At 38.6% G+C, this 16633-nt stretch overlaps 1 protein-coding gene across 1 annotated transcript in view; it reads right to left on the bottom strand.

Moving 5' to 3' along the window:
- Nucleotides 1-16633, bottom strand: part of pdss2 (prenyl (decaprenyl) diphosphate synthase, subunit 2) — a 36342-nt gene that overhangs the window by 12292 nt on the left and 7417 nt on the right. The window contains exons 2-3 of the mRNA XM_056238656.1: nt 6587-6721; nt 186-384 (exon numbers count right to left, since the gene is read on the bottom strand). Of these exons, the coding sequence (XP_056094631.1) occupies nt 186-384; nt 6587-6721 (334 nt within the window). The remainder of the gene's footprint in view (nt 1-185; nt 385-6586; nt 6722-16633) is intronic.

The following is a 16633-nucleotide window of genomic DNA, read 5'->3' as shown; positions in this document are numbered from 1 at the left end:
GACCCCAAACTTTTTAATGGTAGTGTAGATTGCTAAGAAAATGTGTTTGTACTGCTTACTTGTGCACTTTTCTTTTCTTTTTTTACGGTGGAGCAAACTTGAAGCAGGCTTTCTTTCATTACTGATTATGGTGTAAGCAATGGAAAAAAACCTGGAGTGGACCATTTACAGAACGTATTTAGTACCTTGGTGTCATTGAGCTGGGCCAATCCAGTGCATGCGTTCGCCAACAGGAAATCACCGCTCAGAACGGCCATCTTGTTCCCAAACTGCATGTCTTTGAGGGGGCCATCCGAGTTAGTCCACTCCTTCAGATTAACAATCCCACGATGCACCAGGAAGGCCGTGTGAATCAGCTCCGTGATCTCAGCCAAGTTCCGCTGACTGACAAAGAGAGAGAAAGAGAAATATTAAAGAGGAGATTAGATCTATAAACAGTCCAGATTCTATAGCACACTTTACATAGAAAGGAAGTGATTTTAGCCCAAATGTTCTTCTGCAGAACAAATAACCCAGAGAGAGTGTGAAGTGTCCTGGTGACCATAATGCACTTCACAAACTACCAACTGCCACTGATTATCAGACGAGCCAACGCCATCACACGGACATTATAATCAAATGTTGATTTGGGTTCAGGACCATAATCAGCTTGAACCATTGAGGTCTCAGCGATAACCACCTTCCAGACACAAGAGAGAGACGTTAGCACTGATGACCACTTACCCCTCCTTCAGAGCGGGAGACAGGGGAAGAAAAGAGGCTGAGAGAATGAAGAAAAAGCGTCTTTGATGAAGGGATTCTCTTCAGTTTGGCAGTACGAGAGGAGCGCTGTGGCCTTTCCTGCTCACACACACACACACGCATGCTAGTGCTTGGGTAATTACAATGCTCTGCAATAATTCTTGTTGTCATTAAATGCTGTTCATTAATGGACCATCTCCTGAGCTCAATCATCCCTATTGTGCAGAGCTCTCGTTCACAAATCCGCTGATCCTGGTCAGATTCACTTCAGCTGACACGGGCGCATGTGCTGAGTAAATACTGATGTTGATGTGATTTACAATGGATAAGAATGACTGGGGAAACTCAAACATACTTTACAGAAGTGTAATTGTATGCTTCCAATATCTCAGGTCAAGAGTTGTAGAGTTTACTTGTCCTTTTTATCTAGGTGAAGTGTCCACTATTTGAAAACCTATTCAATTCTGATTCATACCATTAACCCTACACTTTTCTCAATTAATATCCTGTTTACCACAGGAATGCATGTGATTATGGAAGTAAAATGTGTAGAGAAGATGTTTTCTAGATAATCTTTGTGATCTCAGATCTCGAAAAAGTCAGGGGTCTGACACTGTGAACAGGCCAACATTTAATAAATGTGATATTTTAATTAAAATTACAAAATTGCATTAAATGAACAATTAAGACTAAATAAAAAAAGAACGAATTAAAAATTTGCACTAAATAATAATAATAAAAAATTAAATATAGTGTGAAAAGACCAAAATCATTATTTAACTAATTAAAATAAAAAATAAAACAACACTTAAAAAAAAAAAAAAGAATTAAAATTATAATGCAAACAGCCCAAAACTCATTGAATGGGACATTTTAATTCTGATATGTCACTGTAAAAATAAAATAATAATACAAATGCAAAAAAAATATTAAATAAAAAATTAAGAATAAAAAAAAATAAAAAAAATACTGTGAACAGTCTGAATTAATGTGGGTGTTATCATCCATAATAATTCACAATCATTGGCATGCCTAATTTCTATTAGGGTGGAAGACAATGAGTCCACAGAATGCCAATAATACAATTTCAGCCTTTTTCCGCCTCCTTGCCCCTGTTCTTAATTGATGTGTAATTTCACCGCAGCCTCCACGGGACATCAGGTTCATAATGATTGACTCCATTTATTTAATTCAGATTAACATGCCAAGTTTGATTCTTTTAATGCCACATTTAAAAATTCATGCTAATACCTTAAAAAAAAGTTGATGATTTGGGCTACATTCAGCTGCAGTGTGGATGTAGCCAAGGTGTATGCGTGTGTGTGTGTGTGTGTGTGTGTGTGTGTGTGTGTGTGTGTGTCCTTATCAGTCCCCTGTGGCTGCCAGTATTGAGTTTCTGATTTGATACTCATTAGTAATAGTGATGCTATTTGTAAACAGCATTTTTGAATGAACAGTTTTCTGTCCTGGAATGATTTTTATATATATATATAGTCTTTGTCTCCTTCATCCTTGGACTGGCTGTAGTGTTTTGTGTGCAGACAGACGGATTTGAATCAAAATCAAATTTTCCCCCAAATCTGCAGCTATGCCGTCTATGTTTTTTTGAAATCAGTGGGAGGAGCAGCACAGGGAGTATAAATAGCCTCAGAACTCAGTTGCATAGCAACCGATGCCATGGCGCAGAGGGGTTCCGCCCCCTGACACGCCCCCTTTCTCAGCTTGCTCCATTTTCTCTGCCAATTTAACCCTGAAGCACAGTCAAGCGTGTGCCTGCAAGCTCACAGCACATCACCTTAGAGGTCAGGGTGTCAGCTGACCAAAAGCAGCACTAAACCTGTCACACAGTATCTCAGCAGGTGATGTTTTAATGAAAGATCATGAAAGATTGCAAACTTACGAAACGAGTTCACCTCTTGACTCAACACACACACAAAGCACTAAATAAGACTTAAGACAGTTTAGCCTGCTCTATTCAGCATGTGTATGTGATATACAGTATGTATTAATTAAATATGAGTATAAATTACACAGGTAAGTTTGGTAAGAATTTTTTTTTTTTTAGTTTTTGAAAGATTTAATTGATCAACAATACAGTAAAAACAGAAATATTTTGAAATATTATTACAATTTAAAAGAACCATTTTCTATTTGAATGCATTTAAAAATGTAATTTATTCCTGTGATGGCAAAGCTGAATTTTCAGCATCATTACTCCAGTCTTCAGAGTCACATGATCCTTTCAAAGATCATCATGTTTTGGAAATTTCATTTATATCTTGGTCTTTCCATCCTTTCCATTTTTATGTGGAATCCCAAAATATGCATTCAAATATGTCAATGGAAAACCAAATGTTTCGCAAATGTCAGCACCACCTAAAGAAAAAGACAGGATGCCATAATGTCTAATGATAAAAAAAAAAAAAAGAAACCTTAACCAACAAACATTTAGTGACTTCAATGCTTATTTTCCAATGCTTAAAGCCAAAGTCTGCTGAATGTCACACGTGTTCCACAACATACCTTTAAAAGAAATGTCACGCAATTATTCAAACAGATGTCTCTCTCTCTGCGAAATGCACTTGTGCACGTATGCGATCAAACACACCCACTAACCATGAGCATTTCTGTCAAAAGAGAACACACACTTACCATCCACCTGACATGCACACACAACCACACAACACTGTGTGTGTGAGAGAAAGTGACTCGAAGGGACATTTTACAAATGCTGCATGTCAAGGAGGAGGAGAGCAGCACAGCAATTCATCCATCACCACCATCAAACACACCTCTAACAAGGAACGAGAGAGCGAAAGGTGTCATCGGAGGAGGGAGAGAAGGGGGGAAGTTGAAAGGAAAGAGAGACGACTGACAAAGAAAGAGAACAAAACAGAAAGGGAGAGAGAAAAGGCTCTAGAACATGTATGTGAGAAAGAGGTAAGTAACTATCGCAGACATGTTTATTCTTTACTCACCCTCATGTTGTTTCAAACCATGTGACTTCTATTTTTCTGCTGAACACAAAAGGAGAATTTTTCTGGTCCATAAAGGTATGAAAAAAGTGGTCCAGATGACATGTACATCATATTTAAAGCCCCCTCTAGTTAACTGTTAACAGAATCACGGATTCATAGAGTTGAACAGGTCAGTCATTCAGAATTATTCATTGTGAAACAGATCAGCTGATTCATTTAAAGAACAGATTCAAAAGAATGTCTGATTCATGAACAAATCAGAACTACTTCTCTCTTCTCTCTATGATTTTGGTCTATTAGTCACAAAATTATACTTTTATGGTGGGGGTTTTTTCAGGATATTGTTCAAAAAAAAATTCCCTTCTTGCATTCAACGGAAGAATTAAGTCATACAGATAATTTTTGTTGGGTGAACTTTCTCTTTAAATTTGTGCATTTGTGGGTTTCACCAACGGTCACCTCACCCTTTTTTTGACACACACACACACACACACACACACACACACACACACACACACACACACACACACACACACACACACACACACACACACACACACACACACACACACACACACACACAATGGGTCAGTCATGAGTATTACAAGTCTCAGGGCAACTACATCACCATCTTGTTTCCATGGCACCCACATCCCAGCTGTGGAACTACTGTATGAGGTCACTTCCTGTTTGGAGGAAAACGTGGGGTTGTAGAAACAAGAGAACGAGGGGGAAAATATATAGGAGTGTAGAGATTAGTGCCGGTCCCTCCTCTCACTTGCTTTGACGCTCTCTTTCCCCGCTCGGTGAGAGAGAAAGAGTTCATTCAGACAGCTTACACACACATACACATACACACATGCTGCCAAGTACAACAGCCGTTTCTGGTAACTCCCTGGCACTGCAGCCAAAGGACCCGCACACACACACCAGCCTGTTTAGAGCAAGAGTCCTTCAGAGGCGCAGCGATGGAAGTGGCTGCACGAGTGTGTGTGCTGCATGTGTGTTCATTTCGTGTCCTTAACTGGACATAATTTACCCTGCACGCCTTCATATCCTGTTTCCGATGATCTGTCTATTACACACGCACATGCAGCAACATGGTGGTTACCATTTTCCAATAAACCTTATTCTCTCAGAATTCAATGCAATATTTTTAAAACAAAACAAGTCGTCTTTTTTCACTTCTGGAAAGAAAAACCGGCTACATTTCTAATTGGCCTCAGGTGAAATCTAAACCTAATCATCTCGGAAATTAAATCTTCAGGAGCCTGTAGCGTTCTAGGTGTCCAAATGAAAAACTTCTCTAAACCTGATGCCCAGATACCAGTCAAGCATACGTTGTGATTTTTTAAAATTATTATTAATCTCTCTCCACCTTTCGCACCAACGAACACACACAAGCGGCCACTTATACACTGACATCAAATACTTTTGGGAAGTTGACATGTCCTGCGGTGTGACATGCTATACTCCTAAAACTGACATGCTATAGTACATCTAAAACTACTGTAGACAGCGGTCTGTAAAACTAAATAATTGACATACAATATTAAATCGTCTATATTAAAATAGAGCTAGAACTAAAACCACAACCAGTGCATTGCAGCTTGAAGATCCTTCATAAGGGTGTGGATTTCAGCAGGCAAACTTTATTTAAAGAGTTGAAGACAACTTTAACAAACAGTGTCTGCTGAAATATAATACCCACAAGTGTGTTAGATTTATTCCAGAGACTGCAAAGTCTTCTCCACAGAAACGCAGAGGTGGTAACTACATCTTTTTTGATTGCTTAAACAACATTTTCCAATACCTTTGTAATAACTATGACCTTTCTTGACCTTGAAAGACTGCATGGAATACTTGCAGTTGTCACAACACCAGACAAAGACTGATATATGAAATAAAAGTAATTGAAACTCTTTCATTTGTTTTATGCTTTATAACATCTGGCTTTATATGGCTCATACAGTATGATATAGTGAGAATATGGAGGAAAAAATACCTCAAGTTTATCCAGAGACCCAAACTAAGTGAAAATATGCTATTTGATGCAGATGTTGTTATTTACAGGGCCAAAAAGAAAGATGAAATTCGAATAGCTTGTAATGTGAATCAATGAGATGTGTGTAACAGTATAGCAGACTACTTACATCAAATGCATATAAATATCAGTTGTCGCTCTGTCTCTTCCAATAATATGCCTTTGTAAGAGATAATATTTCAGTTCTTAGTTTTATGATCAAAGCTCTGTAGTTTTACGGGGTGGGGCATGTAAAATTACAAAGCATGTAATGCAATGCAATACAATGATGACAAAGATGTACAACTTAAATGTTCTTCAAAAGCCTGTTTTATCATATTTGATACATTATATTAACATGATTTTTCACAAAAAAAATATGTTTGGATAATCAAGTAAACCCAAGTTGCTTTAAGTCCAGTAAATTTTCATCTTAAAGTATTACTAACAATATAAAAGTTATTCTTACATTTACTTTATACAAATCAAGATTTCACAGGGAAAAGACAAACCCCGATCTGAAGGTGAACATTTTTAGAAATATCTTAAAATTGTGTGCGACAGGTTTATAGGACTTAGAAACGAATGTATCTATAGATATGATACAGCAGGTTTATTAGGGTTAAAAATGGTGACCAAGTCTATGAACTTGAAAACTAGAAATGTCCATACATAACAAACTGCATATACTTTTCTCTTGTCTATCACACATCTTTCTGCCTGGTCTTCTTCCCTCTCTCACTTTCTCTGAGGCTGTGTATGGTAGCAATCATTTCTCACTAATGGCCAAAGCTAGAAGCAGTTAGGATCCCCATGGCCCTGAGAGAGAAAGGCATCTCTTTACCTGGGGTAGATGCCGCTGATCATACTGTCATGAATCGGGTCGCTGGTACTGGGACTTGGACCGGCTGCTTTGGACATTAGCAGCACCACAAGACCTCGCATCTGTAGATTATTCCGGCTGTCGAACACAAACCCTCTATGTATAAAAACAACAACAAAAAACAAAACACAATATTACATTTCACATAACAGAAAAAATAGATGTTTTTACAAATCCCAAGCAGAAACCCACTGATCATTTAAAAAGAAACTCAAAAACGTAACATTTATGCAATTGATAATAAAAATGTAATAAATACAATACCTTTAAAAAAATTAGGGTTGGTAAGATTTTTTTTAAGTCTCTTCTGCTCGCCAAGTCTGCATTTATTTAATCAAAAATACAGTGAAAAACAGTAATATTGCGAAATATTACAATTTTAAATAACTGTTTTCTATTTCAATATATTTTAAAAATGTTATTTATTCTTGTGATTAGTTTTTTTTTAAAGAACAAAACAACTGCTTCCTTTTTGTTTTCCAAAGTGTTCCAAGACAACTTCATATTGCAGGCTAACTCTGTGCTGAATGCTGTGGCACCCATCAAACCCTTCAGAATGAGAACTAATAGTGCTATGAAGAGCAGAAATGTGATTCATCAACTTATTAAAGAGTCATAAGCAGCCAAGATTGCAGAGTTCTCCAGGATCTGCTCTAAAGCAGTGTTCTGCTCACTCCTGATGGGACACACTGAATCACTGAAATGAGACTGTACTTGCCCTCAAGGCATATAGGAACAGCCACAATAAAGAAAAAAGAAATTATTTTTCAAACTATGCCATATATATCTTATCAAATATCTACAGCCGTCTAAAAATTCAAGAAAACTTGAAATTTCTTCTGAGGTCAACATGGGTCTGGAACTGTCTTTAAACCCGTTGAAAGATTAAAAAAAATATAGAGAGAGAGTTAAAAATAGACATAAATTAAATAGACTTACACGGTATATTCACAGTGTTTTGGAATTGACAACCGTATTTACTAGCAGGTGTGACTCTCAAAATATCCTGTAACAGTCAGCAGCCAGGAACAGCTTGAATACTGTCTGTGTCAAGGAGTCAATAAAGTGAATCCCCATTTCTATTCTCATCATAGCCGTAAATATCACCTGTAACCATAGTGACAGTGGCTAAAGTAAATATAAAAGGGTTAACCAAATTCCATCAAAATTTGGCCATGAAAGTCAATTCAGTATAACTGTGTTAACCATAAATCACCTAAAACTGGATTGACTTGGACCAATTAATATAAGGTTATAAACAGTAACGCAAAGCGTCTTGTGCATGTTTACATAGAAAAGCAATGGAAAAGCATAGTCTCACTATTTTTAATGAAGATGATTGTGTTTTGAGCGTCAGCGACTTTGTTTCATTTGCGGCAGTTTGCATGTCGGCTTGCTGAAGATATCCGAAATCGCCCCCTTAACCCTCATTATTCCCTACGTTAGTCCACTAATACTGTTCACTTGAAGGAGTGAATGAAAAGGAGTGAACGAATTCGAACAGCCGTTGAGCGTACATCGGTTGTACACTCGTTATTCGTATATACACCACTACAAATGTCGGTCCCCTCAAATAACACGCTATTTGAGGGTATAGTAGTAGCTCCGTCAAATTATGCAATAATAACATGTCATAGCCTATAACACACTCTCACACGTTTATTTTTTAACATTTTGGGAGGAGTAAAGTTGACAATTGTCCAGTCTGGAATGCGTCTCAGACCATCTCCCAAAGTGGTTTGAGTGATCGGATTTAAATCTGTCTCAAACGCGTTTCGAAGTGCATGTACACCTGGTCTATTCACGATTGGATAGCTATCCGATTAGAGAAAACGCATGAAGTGACCAGGTGTAAATAGGCTCTAAAAACACAGGCCTAATGAACACCTTAGTAATCACATTATACACCCTAGCATTATGATGGTGACTTTTTCACATGCAAGAACCATAAACCACTTAAATTTTCTTCATAAAATGTAAAACAAACAAAAAAAGGGGGGGGGGGGGATTGTTTAATATAGGGCCATTCGCACAGAATCCATTTTTGTGTTTAAAAAAAAGCGAGATGAAGAGTAGCCTGGAAGGGAAAACCGCAAGGTCTACAGACATTTTTTGAAAAGTTGAACTTGAACCTTTTTAGAACGCTGTATCACACCTCTGACGCAAGTGCAACAGTGAAACATACATTTAGAGACTAACAGAAAAGCAGTGCTGTGTGGAATGTAAAAATGTGTTCTGTGTGAATGGGACTAATTCTGTCATCTGGGAGCATTATGAAAATATAAGTTTCAAGTATGCGAGTGTGTGATCAAGTGTGTGACGTCGGGCCGCCTCACCGTATCCTAATTGTGTTTAAATTAAATGCACAGTGCCAAACTAACGAGCCAGCATGTCGTTCCAATACAGTCTCGCCCTCTTTTCACCCCCCATCTCTCTCTTTCACTGTCTCTCTCTCTCTCTATGGAGGAAATAGACACACAAAGACACTCTCAGGCTTGTTAATCACAGTTCCACAAGGGGGTCTTGAAGGCAGAGGTCATCACTGTTATGAGCTGGCCTGCCTTTCAACATCATGATTAATTTGCATCTGTATGACAGTTAGAGGCTGGTTCTGTGCAAAGGCGTCCAACCCCACCGACCCTTTACTCGGCTCTATTATCTGTTTAAAATATACATAATACAAATAACTTTCTTAGAATTGCCTCCTAATGTCACAGCAGCACAAAAGGCCTCTTTCCTCTGAGACAAAGATTCTGCATTTTGATAATTTTATAGACACTTGTTTAATAAATCTTTCCATTTCAACCAACACTCACGTCACAACTTTTTAAAATCCCAATCCTTTTTAAAAGGAAAGTTGTCAGAAACAGCAGAGACACGTAATCTATCCATAATATAAAAAGTTCTTTGTATATTCTACAAAATAAATTGTAAGAGCATCCTGCAATACTATCATATTACGAACTCACCAATTGTGAAATAAAAAAAGTTAATAAATTAAAAACAAAAATATGAATCTCTGATGCCAGAGGAGAATGGCCAGACAGGTTTGAGCTGAAAGAAAGGCAACAGTAACTCAAATAACCACTTGTTACAACCAAGATCTGCAGAAGAGCATCTCTGAATGTACAACATGTCGAACCTTGAAGCAGACGGGCTACAGCAGCAGAAGACACACCGGGTGACACTCCTGTCAGCTGAGAGCAGGAAACGGAGCATACAATTCACACGGGCTCACCAAAATTGGACAATAGAAGATTGGAAAAACGTTGCCTGGTCTCGAGTCTCGATTTCTGCTGCAACATTCAGATGGTAGGGTCAGAATTAGGCGTAAACAACATAAGAGCGATGATCCATCCTGCCTTGTATCATCGGTTCAGGCTGCTGCTGGTGTTGTAATGGTGTGAGGAATATTTTCTTGCCAGACTTTGGACCCCCTATTATCGATAGAACATCGTTTAAACCCTAGTGAAAAAATATGCTAAATATACTTGCAGCCAGACTAATTTAGTATACTTCAAGTGTGTTAATGATTAGTTAACTTGAAGTGTGCTATTTTGAAACAACTAGCCTAATTTTGTACTAAGTATATTTTAGATGTAATTAAATTGTAATAAAGCATAACTTTAAGTGTATTTAGTGTACTAGCTAAATTGGAACAACTTCAAGTATACTTAGTATACTTTAAGTATGCCTGTGTAGGGACTAATTAAATTACATGCTTGATTAGTGATATTAAAGTGTTCTTTATTTGTGTAACAAGTACATTACAAATTCATTACGAGTGTCTTCGAAACATACAAGCAATATACCATAAGTGTATTTATATATAGATATTTTTTAAATATTTATTTTTGGCGTTTTTGTATTTTATTAACCTTCTGAGACCCGAGAGTTTGCCTGGTGTGTATTTTATAATTGTTCTAGCTATTTGGGATAAGTAGGACCTAATAAATATAATAACTAAAATTTGTTTTTGTACAGGAAGTAGTTTTTGCAGAAAAGTATGTCCTCATGTGAGGACAGTGGGTCTATGATTTACCATATGATGTCCTCGTGTGAGGACACAGTACTAGCAATAATAAAAAAAAACTTGTGGTTGTAAAATGGTTGTAATTCAAGAATGCTTTGGAATATAGACATATGGTTGGTCTTGTTTTTAAGAAGACATTTGCCAGATTATTGTAGAAGTGAAATAAATTATGAAAGTGAAACAGAAAAAAAGTTATATAAGTTTGAGTTTATGAAAATATAGAATGTAAAAATATAATTATTTATATTTTATATAAAATATATATATTATAAAATATATTTTACTCTAAAACTGCTAGAAAATTAAAGCCAAAAATCTAAACAAGTTGTGTTCCAAATTTTAGGTTGATATCTCAAAAAATGAGCTTTCAGTAAGATTTTATTTGGGCGTAGTACCAAACTTTTTCACTAGATGGACAGCCAGCTTCCTTACTGACCATATAAGGGTGTCTCCATTTTCATATGTTTTGAGTGATCTGAACCATGTCTTTCCATAATTTCATACAATTTATTAAGTATACATCCTATTCAGAAATAGTATGGGTGTTTTGGCAGTATTTGATTTGATTTCAACCTCTAATAAACATAAAAAGAGCACATATGTGCGTTATAGCTCGCTGCCGCATCACAAATCGAGAATTCATAATATTTTTCTTTATATTCTAAAAATTTTCAGACCTTTTTTTCTCATAACATTTAATTAGTTTGTTTTCATGCCAAGAGTTCAAAAGATAACACTGAGGTTTCTACCAATCTTTCATGATTTTTCATGTTTTTTTTTCTATTTCAAAATAAAGGCCTAAACACGCCTAATGAATATGAAATATTCTTGTTGCAAATTGATAAATTACTGCTATTCTGTAATTTATTTTAAAAAACAGCCACCAAATATGAAAACTAGAGATTGTAAGCTTTCAAATGATATTTAGTTTGTCGATATTACTTAAGATTTTTACTAAGATATTATTGTTCTAAATATATATGGGCAAACGTCCCACGTGGGACGGTGACAGTTAAGGGGATAACGTAATATAGTCCCAATGTCCTCAAACGAGTACTTCATATTTACTGATGTCCTAGAGTGCTACTATTACTAAAATATGTCAAATTTTAATCCCCATATGATGATAGAGACAGTATTGTACATAAATAGATTTGTTTCATTCATATAATTTGAATAGATTTTTCACCGTCTCAGGAGGTTAAGATAGGATAGTAGCTAGACAGGAAGTGAGAAGGGAGAGAGAGAGAGGGGGACGGGATCGGGAAAAGTCCACGAGCCGGGACTCGAACTCGGGTTGCCAGGACTCGAACTCGGGTCGCCAGAAGCACACCGGCTACATGTCGGCACACTAACCCACAAGGCTATCAGCGCCGACCATAAGTGTATTATATTTTAATAAGAAGTATATGCTCAGTAATACCTTTGACTTATTCCAAATACTACAAATTGCACACGTTGTCTCCAATAACAAATGCACATTAATAAAGAAAAAAACTACTTAGCTATACTTTGTACAATTTACTATAATGTATGTTGAAAGTAATGCATTGTTACAATGATAATTTCCAGCACAGTTAAAATATACCTAAAATATATTTTTAATAAAGTGCAAATAAATACACTTTTAAAAAATAAACAGAATTTTCACTTCAAGTAGGCTATATTTTTCTAAAACATACTTTTAGAAAATATACTAAAGTACAATTATATTAAAAGTAAAAGTGTTAAAAGTTGTATTGTGAAAATAGGTAAAAGCATGATACTAATATACTTTTAATATATTTAAAGACAGTAAAAACAAAAAAGTGTTAGTATATTTGCAATGTACTATTGAAAAAGGGAATATATTTCAAATACAATAAAGTATACTTTTTTTTCAACAGGGAACTCCACAGCTTAAACAGTTCAAACGCTGTTGCTGATCATTTCCATCCCTTTATGTCTTCTGATGGCTACTTCCAGCAGGAAAACACGTCATTTCTTGAACATGACAATGAGTTCAAACACTCAAATGGCCTCCACACTCACTAGATCTCAATCCACTAGAGCACCTTTGGGATATGGTGGAACGGGAAATTCACATCATTGATATCCAGCCGACAAATCTGCATGCAAATGCTTGTCAATATGGAGCAAAATCTCTAAGGAATGTTTCCAGCACCTTGTTGAATCTATGCCACAAAGAATTAAGGCAGTTTTGAAGGTGAAAGGGGGTCCAACCCAGTACTAGCAAGGTGTACATAATAAAGTGGCTGGCGGTGAGTGTTGAAAAACAACAGAAAAGCAGTGCCCGTAATAGTTCTATAATAACCTGCCGTTTCAGTGAGGAAGTTAGTCCATCAGTTGAGCGTTTCATTGGCAAATTGGGCTGAATCTTGTGCTGAAGGTTTGATTTTGTGTGCAGTTATTAAGGACAACTCAATAGAAAGTTTAAATCCAGACTGTTATTAATCTGATGTAGTGATGTGCATATCACAAGCATTCCAGAGCTACAATAGTCTCTGGTTGCTGGGCAATGAGGCATAATGCAGTTCCCGTGACGACAAAGGCTGTAATCCCGTCTCCAGGCAGAGAGTCACTTGTCATGAATCACAACTGTGGTAATCGAGATGAGATGACACCCAGACACGCCCACTACCAAAAAGCCCAGAGAGAGAGAGAGAGAGAGAGAGAGAGAGAGAGAGAGAGAGAGAGAGAGAGAGAGAGAGAGAGAGAGAGAGAGAGAGAGAGAGAGAGAGAGAGAGGTGGGCAGGATATATCATGACAGAATGAATGAATAAAGGGGAGACGGGAGACATTTAAGGTACAAACGAGAAATAGAAATACAGAAAAGTGGCTTATAGCAGGAGAATCAATGAGTGTGGTTACATATATCATCTTACATAGATTATACTTAAAAATAACCCAATACCGTGTAGGTCATGTAATTGTCGTAAACTGTATTCTTTTATCAGGTAAAGGTCATAATGGTTTAAGTGAAACCTGATCAGCACACACCCATTACTCAGTTTTCAGCATTCTGAGTGGCCAGTGTTATTTTTGTATTTACATACTATTATAGTATTTATTCATATTTTTAATTAGCTTTTAATTTCACATTTTCATTTTTTAAGGGCCAAGCCCCAAAGGGGCTGTAGCCACTATTATATCCGTTAGTTGAGTTCCCCTTCGAGAACGGTCACTTCGTATTGCGTAGCTATACACAGTGGGGAAACTCGTTTTCCTCGATATTCTGAAGCTTAAAATGTAAAACGCATTTTGCAGCTGCACAGCTAGCACAGTGAGTGTCTGGCTCAATCATTGGCTGTGCTGCGGCAACTGCACATCCAATGGCACATCCAATGGATATTTCTATAAATATCGATACTGAAATATCTGAACGGGACCAATACTAATTTCCCGAAGTATCTATACTAGCCGAGCGGTCACTTTCACTTCTCTCCAAAGGTGCATTGACAAACACCACACGTGACGCACTCGTCTCATTCGCTCTGGTTAAATAGCAAAAGGGAAGTGAATGGAAAGATGGCGAGGGCGGCGCCAAGCGGCAACATTCTAATCTGAAAAATGAAGCCATACCCGGAAGTGCGAAAAACTGCAATACATCTAAAATCCGCTAGGGGCAGGTTCCAAAAGTGAGCAAATCTCCATAGACCCCATGTTAAAATGCCAGTTTTCACAGCATATATTCATGTTTTTACAGGTTGGTCCCATGGACTTTTATTGTATTTTTCGATAGGTTCCGAGTGCCTGACAACTGTGAGGGGGGTGAATTTTTTTCTAACTCGTTAGTTTAGATCATATTTAGATATAAAATGTATGACAAATAAGGGCGTGGTTAACTTTGATTGATAGCTTGATTGACAGCTGATAACGGGCTGCGCCGAGTGGAATTCCTGAAATTTGACGTCTCGGCCATGATCTGACACAACACATCATACCACCTCTGTATCCTTTCTGAACATTTGTATTGAAATATCGTACATAAAATGGGTTGTTCTGCTATAAACTGCACTAACCGACAATGTAGGGGTAAGTTACTTCGCTCCATTTTTTCCGGTAAGTGACATTCCACTACTATTTCACGTAGTTAGCACTATTTAGCATCAATGTTTGTGGGCAGTGGCACTGCAACAGTTAGCATTAAATCGCCTCAGATAAGTTAAGTCTTTCGGCAGATCGGTCGACGACAGCCTCTCCATTCCTGCTTCTGAGGAGGATTGGTCGGGCTCAGTTGACCTCGCCATCGCTTCTGTGTGGGGCGCGAGCGCCGCAGCTACCGGAACTGACGCGGAGATGCTGAGGATCCTGATCACGGCCGTTGCGGACCTCGGGCTCGAGTGGGCCTCGCCCGAGGAGCCTCCTTTCCGTAACGCTCTCCTCTGTGGACGGCGCAGCGGAAAAGGGCTACGAGTCGTTGCCGCCCCTCGAAGAGGCTGTGGCCGCTCATCTCTGCCCGAACAACGCTGCTAGTTGGAGAACTAGAGCGGTGCACCCTGTTAAGCTGTGTCGAAACACTTCAGCTCTCGCTGGACGCGCCTTCGCCGCCTCCGGTCAAGCTGCTTCGGCCTTGGCTATGTCGAGATTCTATAGCGGTGTTGGAGGTTTACCAGGCCAAGGTCCTCCAATCCATGGACGAGACTGGCCCAGAACCTGAGTCTTCCCGTGACTTACGGAGCACCACGGACCTAGCTTTGCGGGCTAACAAAGCTACTGCACAGGCCATCGGGAGGAGCATGGCTAACATGGTCGTGCTCGAGCACCACCTGTGGCTCACGCTCACGAACATTAAGGACGCGGACAGAACGGTGTTCCCCAAAGCCCCTAAATCCAGTTCCGGCCTCTTCGGCCCGGCGGTGAAGGGCTTTTTGGAGAGATTCACCGAGGCTCAGAAGTCATCCCAGGCAATGCAAAACTTCTTGCCTAAGCGATCTAGCTCGGCCTCGAGCAGGCCCAAGTCCGTGCCCTCTCCTCAGCCAGCGAAACCAGCCAAGGAGGCCTCTCAGCCCCGCCCCGCGGCTGATGCCCGCCGTCAGTTTAGACCGGTTAAACGCTACCCGCTGCCCCGGCGCACGTCGGATCCTAGGCCTCCGGCTACCTCCTAGCATCGGGGGGGAAAAGGGAGGGCTCGTGTCTCGTGCTAGCCGGACCACCCTCCAAAAGGCACAGAACACTTCTCACAGCTCCCTGTTTAGTTCAGGCGGATTTTACTGCTGTAAACAGGCCCGCTACACTGTGCACGCCTTTACAAACAAACACCGTTTTCACGGCGACCCAAATAAAGCACAAAAAAAGAGAGTATGTTTTACTTTGTATACGTTTTATTTTCTAGTTCCGAAAAAAGACGGCGGTATCAGACCCATTTTAGATCTGAGGCATTTGAACAGGGCTCTCATGAGACGGCCATTCAAAATGCTGATCATAAAACAAATCCTCGCGCAAGTTCGCCCGGGCAATTGTTTTTTTACTGTGGATCTGAAAGACGCTTTCACATTCAGATAGTCCCCAGTCACAGGCCATTCTTGAGACTGCATATAGCTACGCAATACTCGTTCCCTACTTTCAGGGAACCGAGGTTACGTTAGTAACCGAGTACGTTTTCTTATTATTTCTCCCTAATGGGAGTCTATAGCAGCCATATGAACCGTAAGTAGGAAAATTATGAAATTTGGTACACTTGAAATGATGGTAATGAATAGTAATCTGACCAATTGTGCAGCCTCTAGGACTAACTCTATAGCGCCACCACCAGTTCAAAGATTCACATTTGAAACAATTATAACTTTTTTGTTATAACTTTGACCTAGAAAAATTTAACTTAGTACACCTGATTCCTCTCATCATGTTGATCACATTCAACATCTTACATTAAGACTACGCCTATTACAGTAGTGGATATTTTGAAAAGTACACAGAGCTGCACAGATTTTAACTAAACAGATTTTTTTATACATTTTTGTTCAAAAGATATG

The sequence above is a fragment of the Rhinichthys klamathensis genome, unplaced genomic scaffold (genome assembly GCF_029890125.1).
Source record: "Rhinichthys klamathensis goyatoka isolate OS25496 unplaced genomic scaffold, OSU_Roscu_1.1 h1tg000529l_1, whole genome shotgun sequence".
In the NCBI taxonomy this organism is placed as follows: domain Eukaryota; kingdom Metazoa; phylum Chordata; class Actinopteri; order Cypriniformes; family Leuciscidae; genus Rhinichthys; species Rhinichthys klamathensis.
This window is presented reverse-complemented; position numbering and strand designations above follow the sequence as displayed.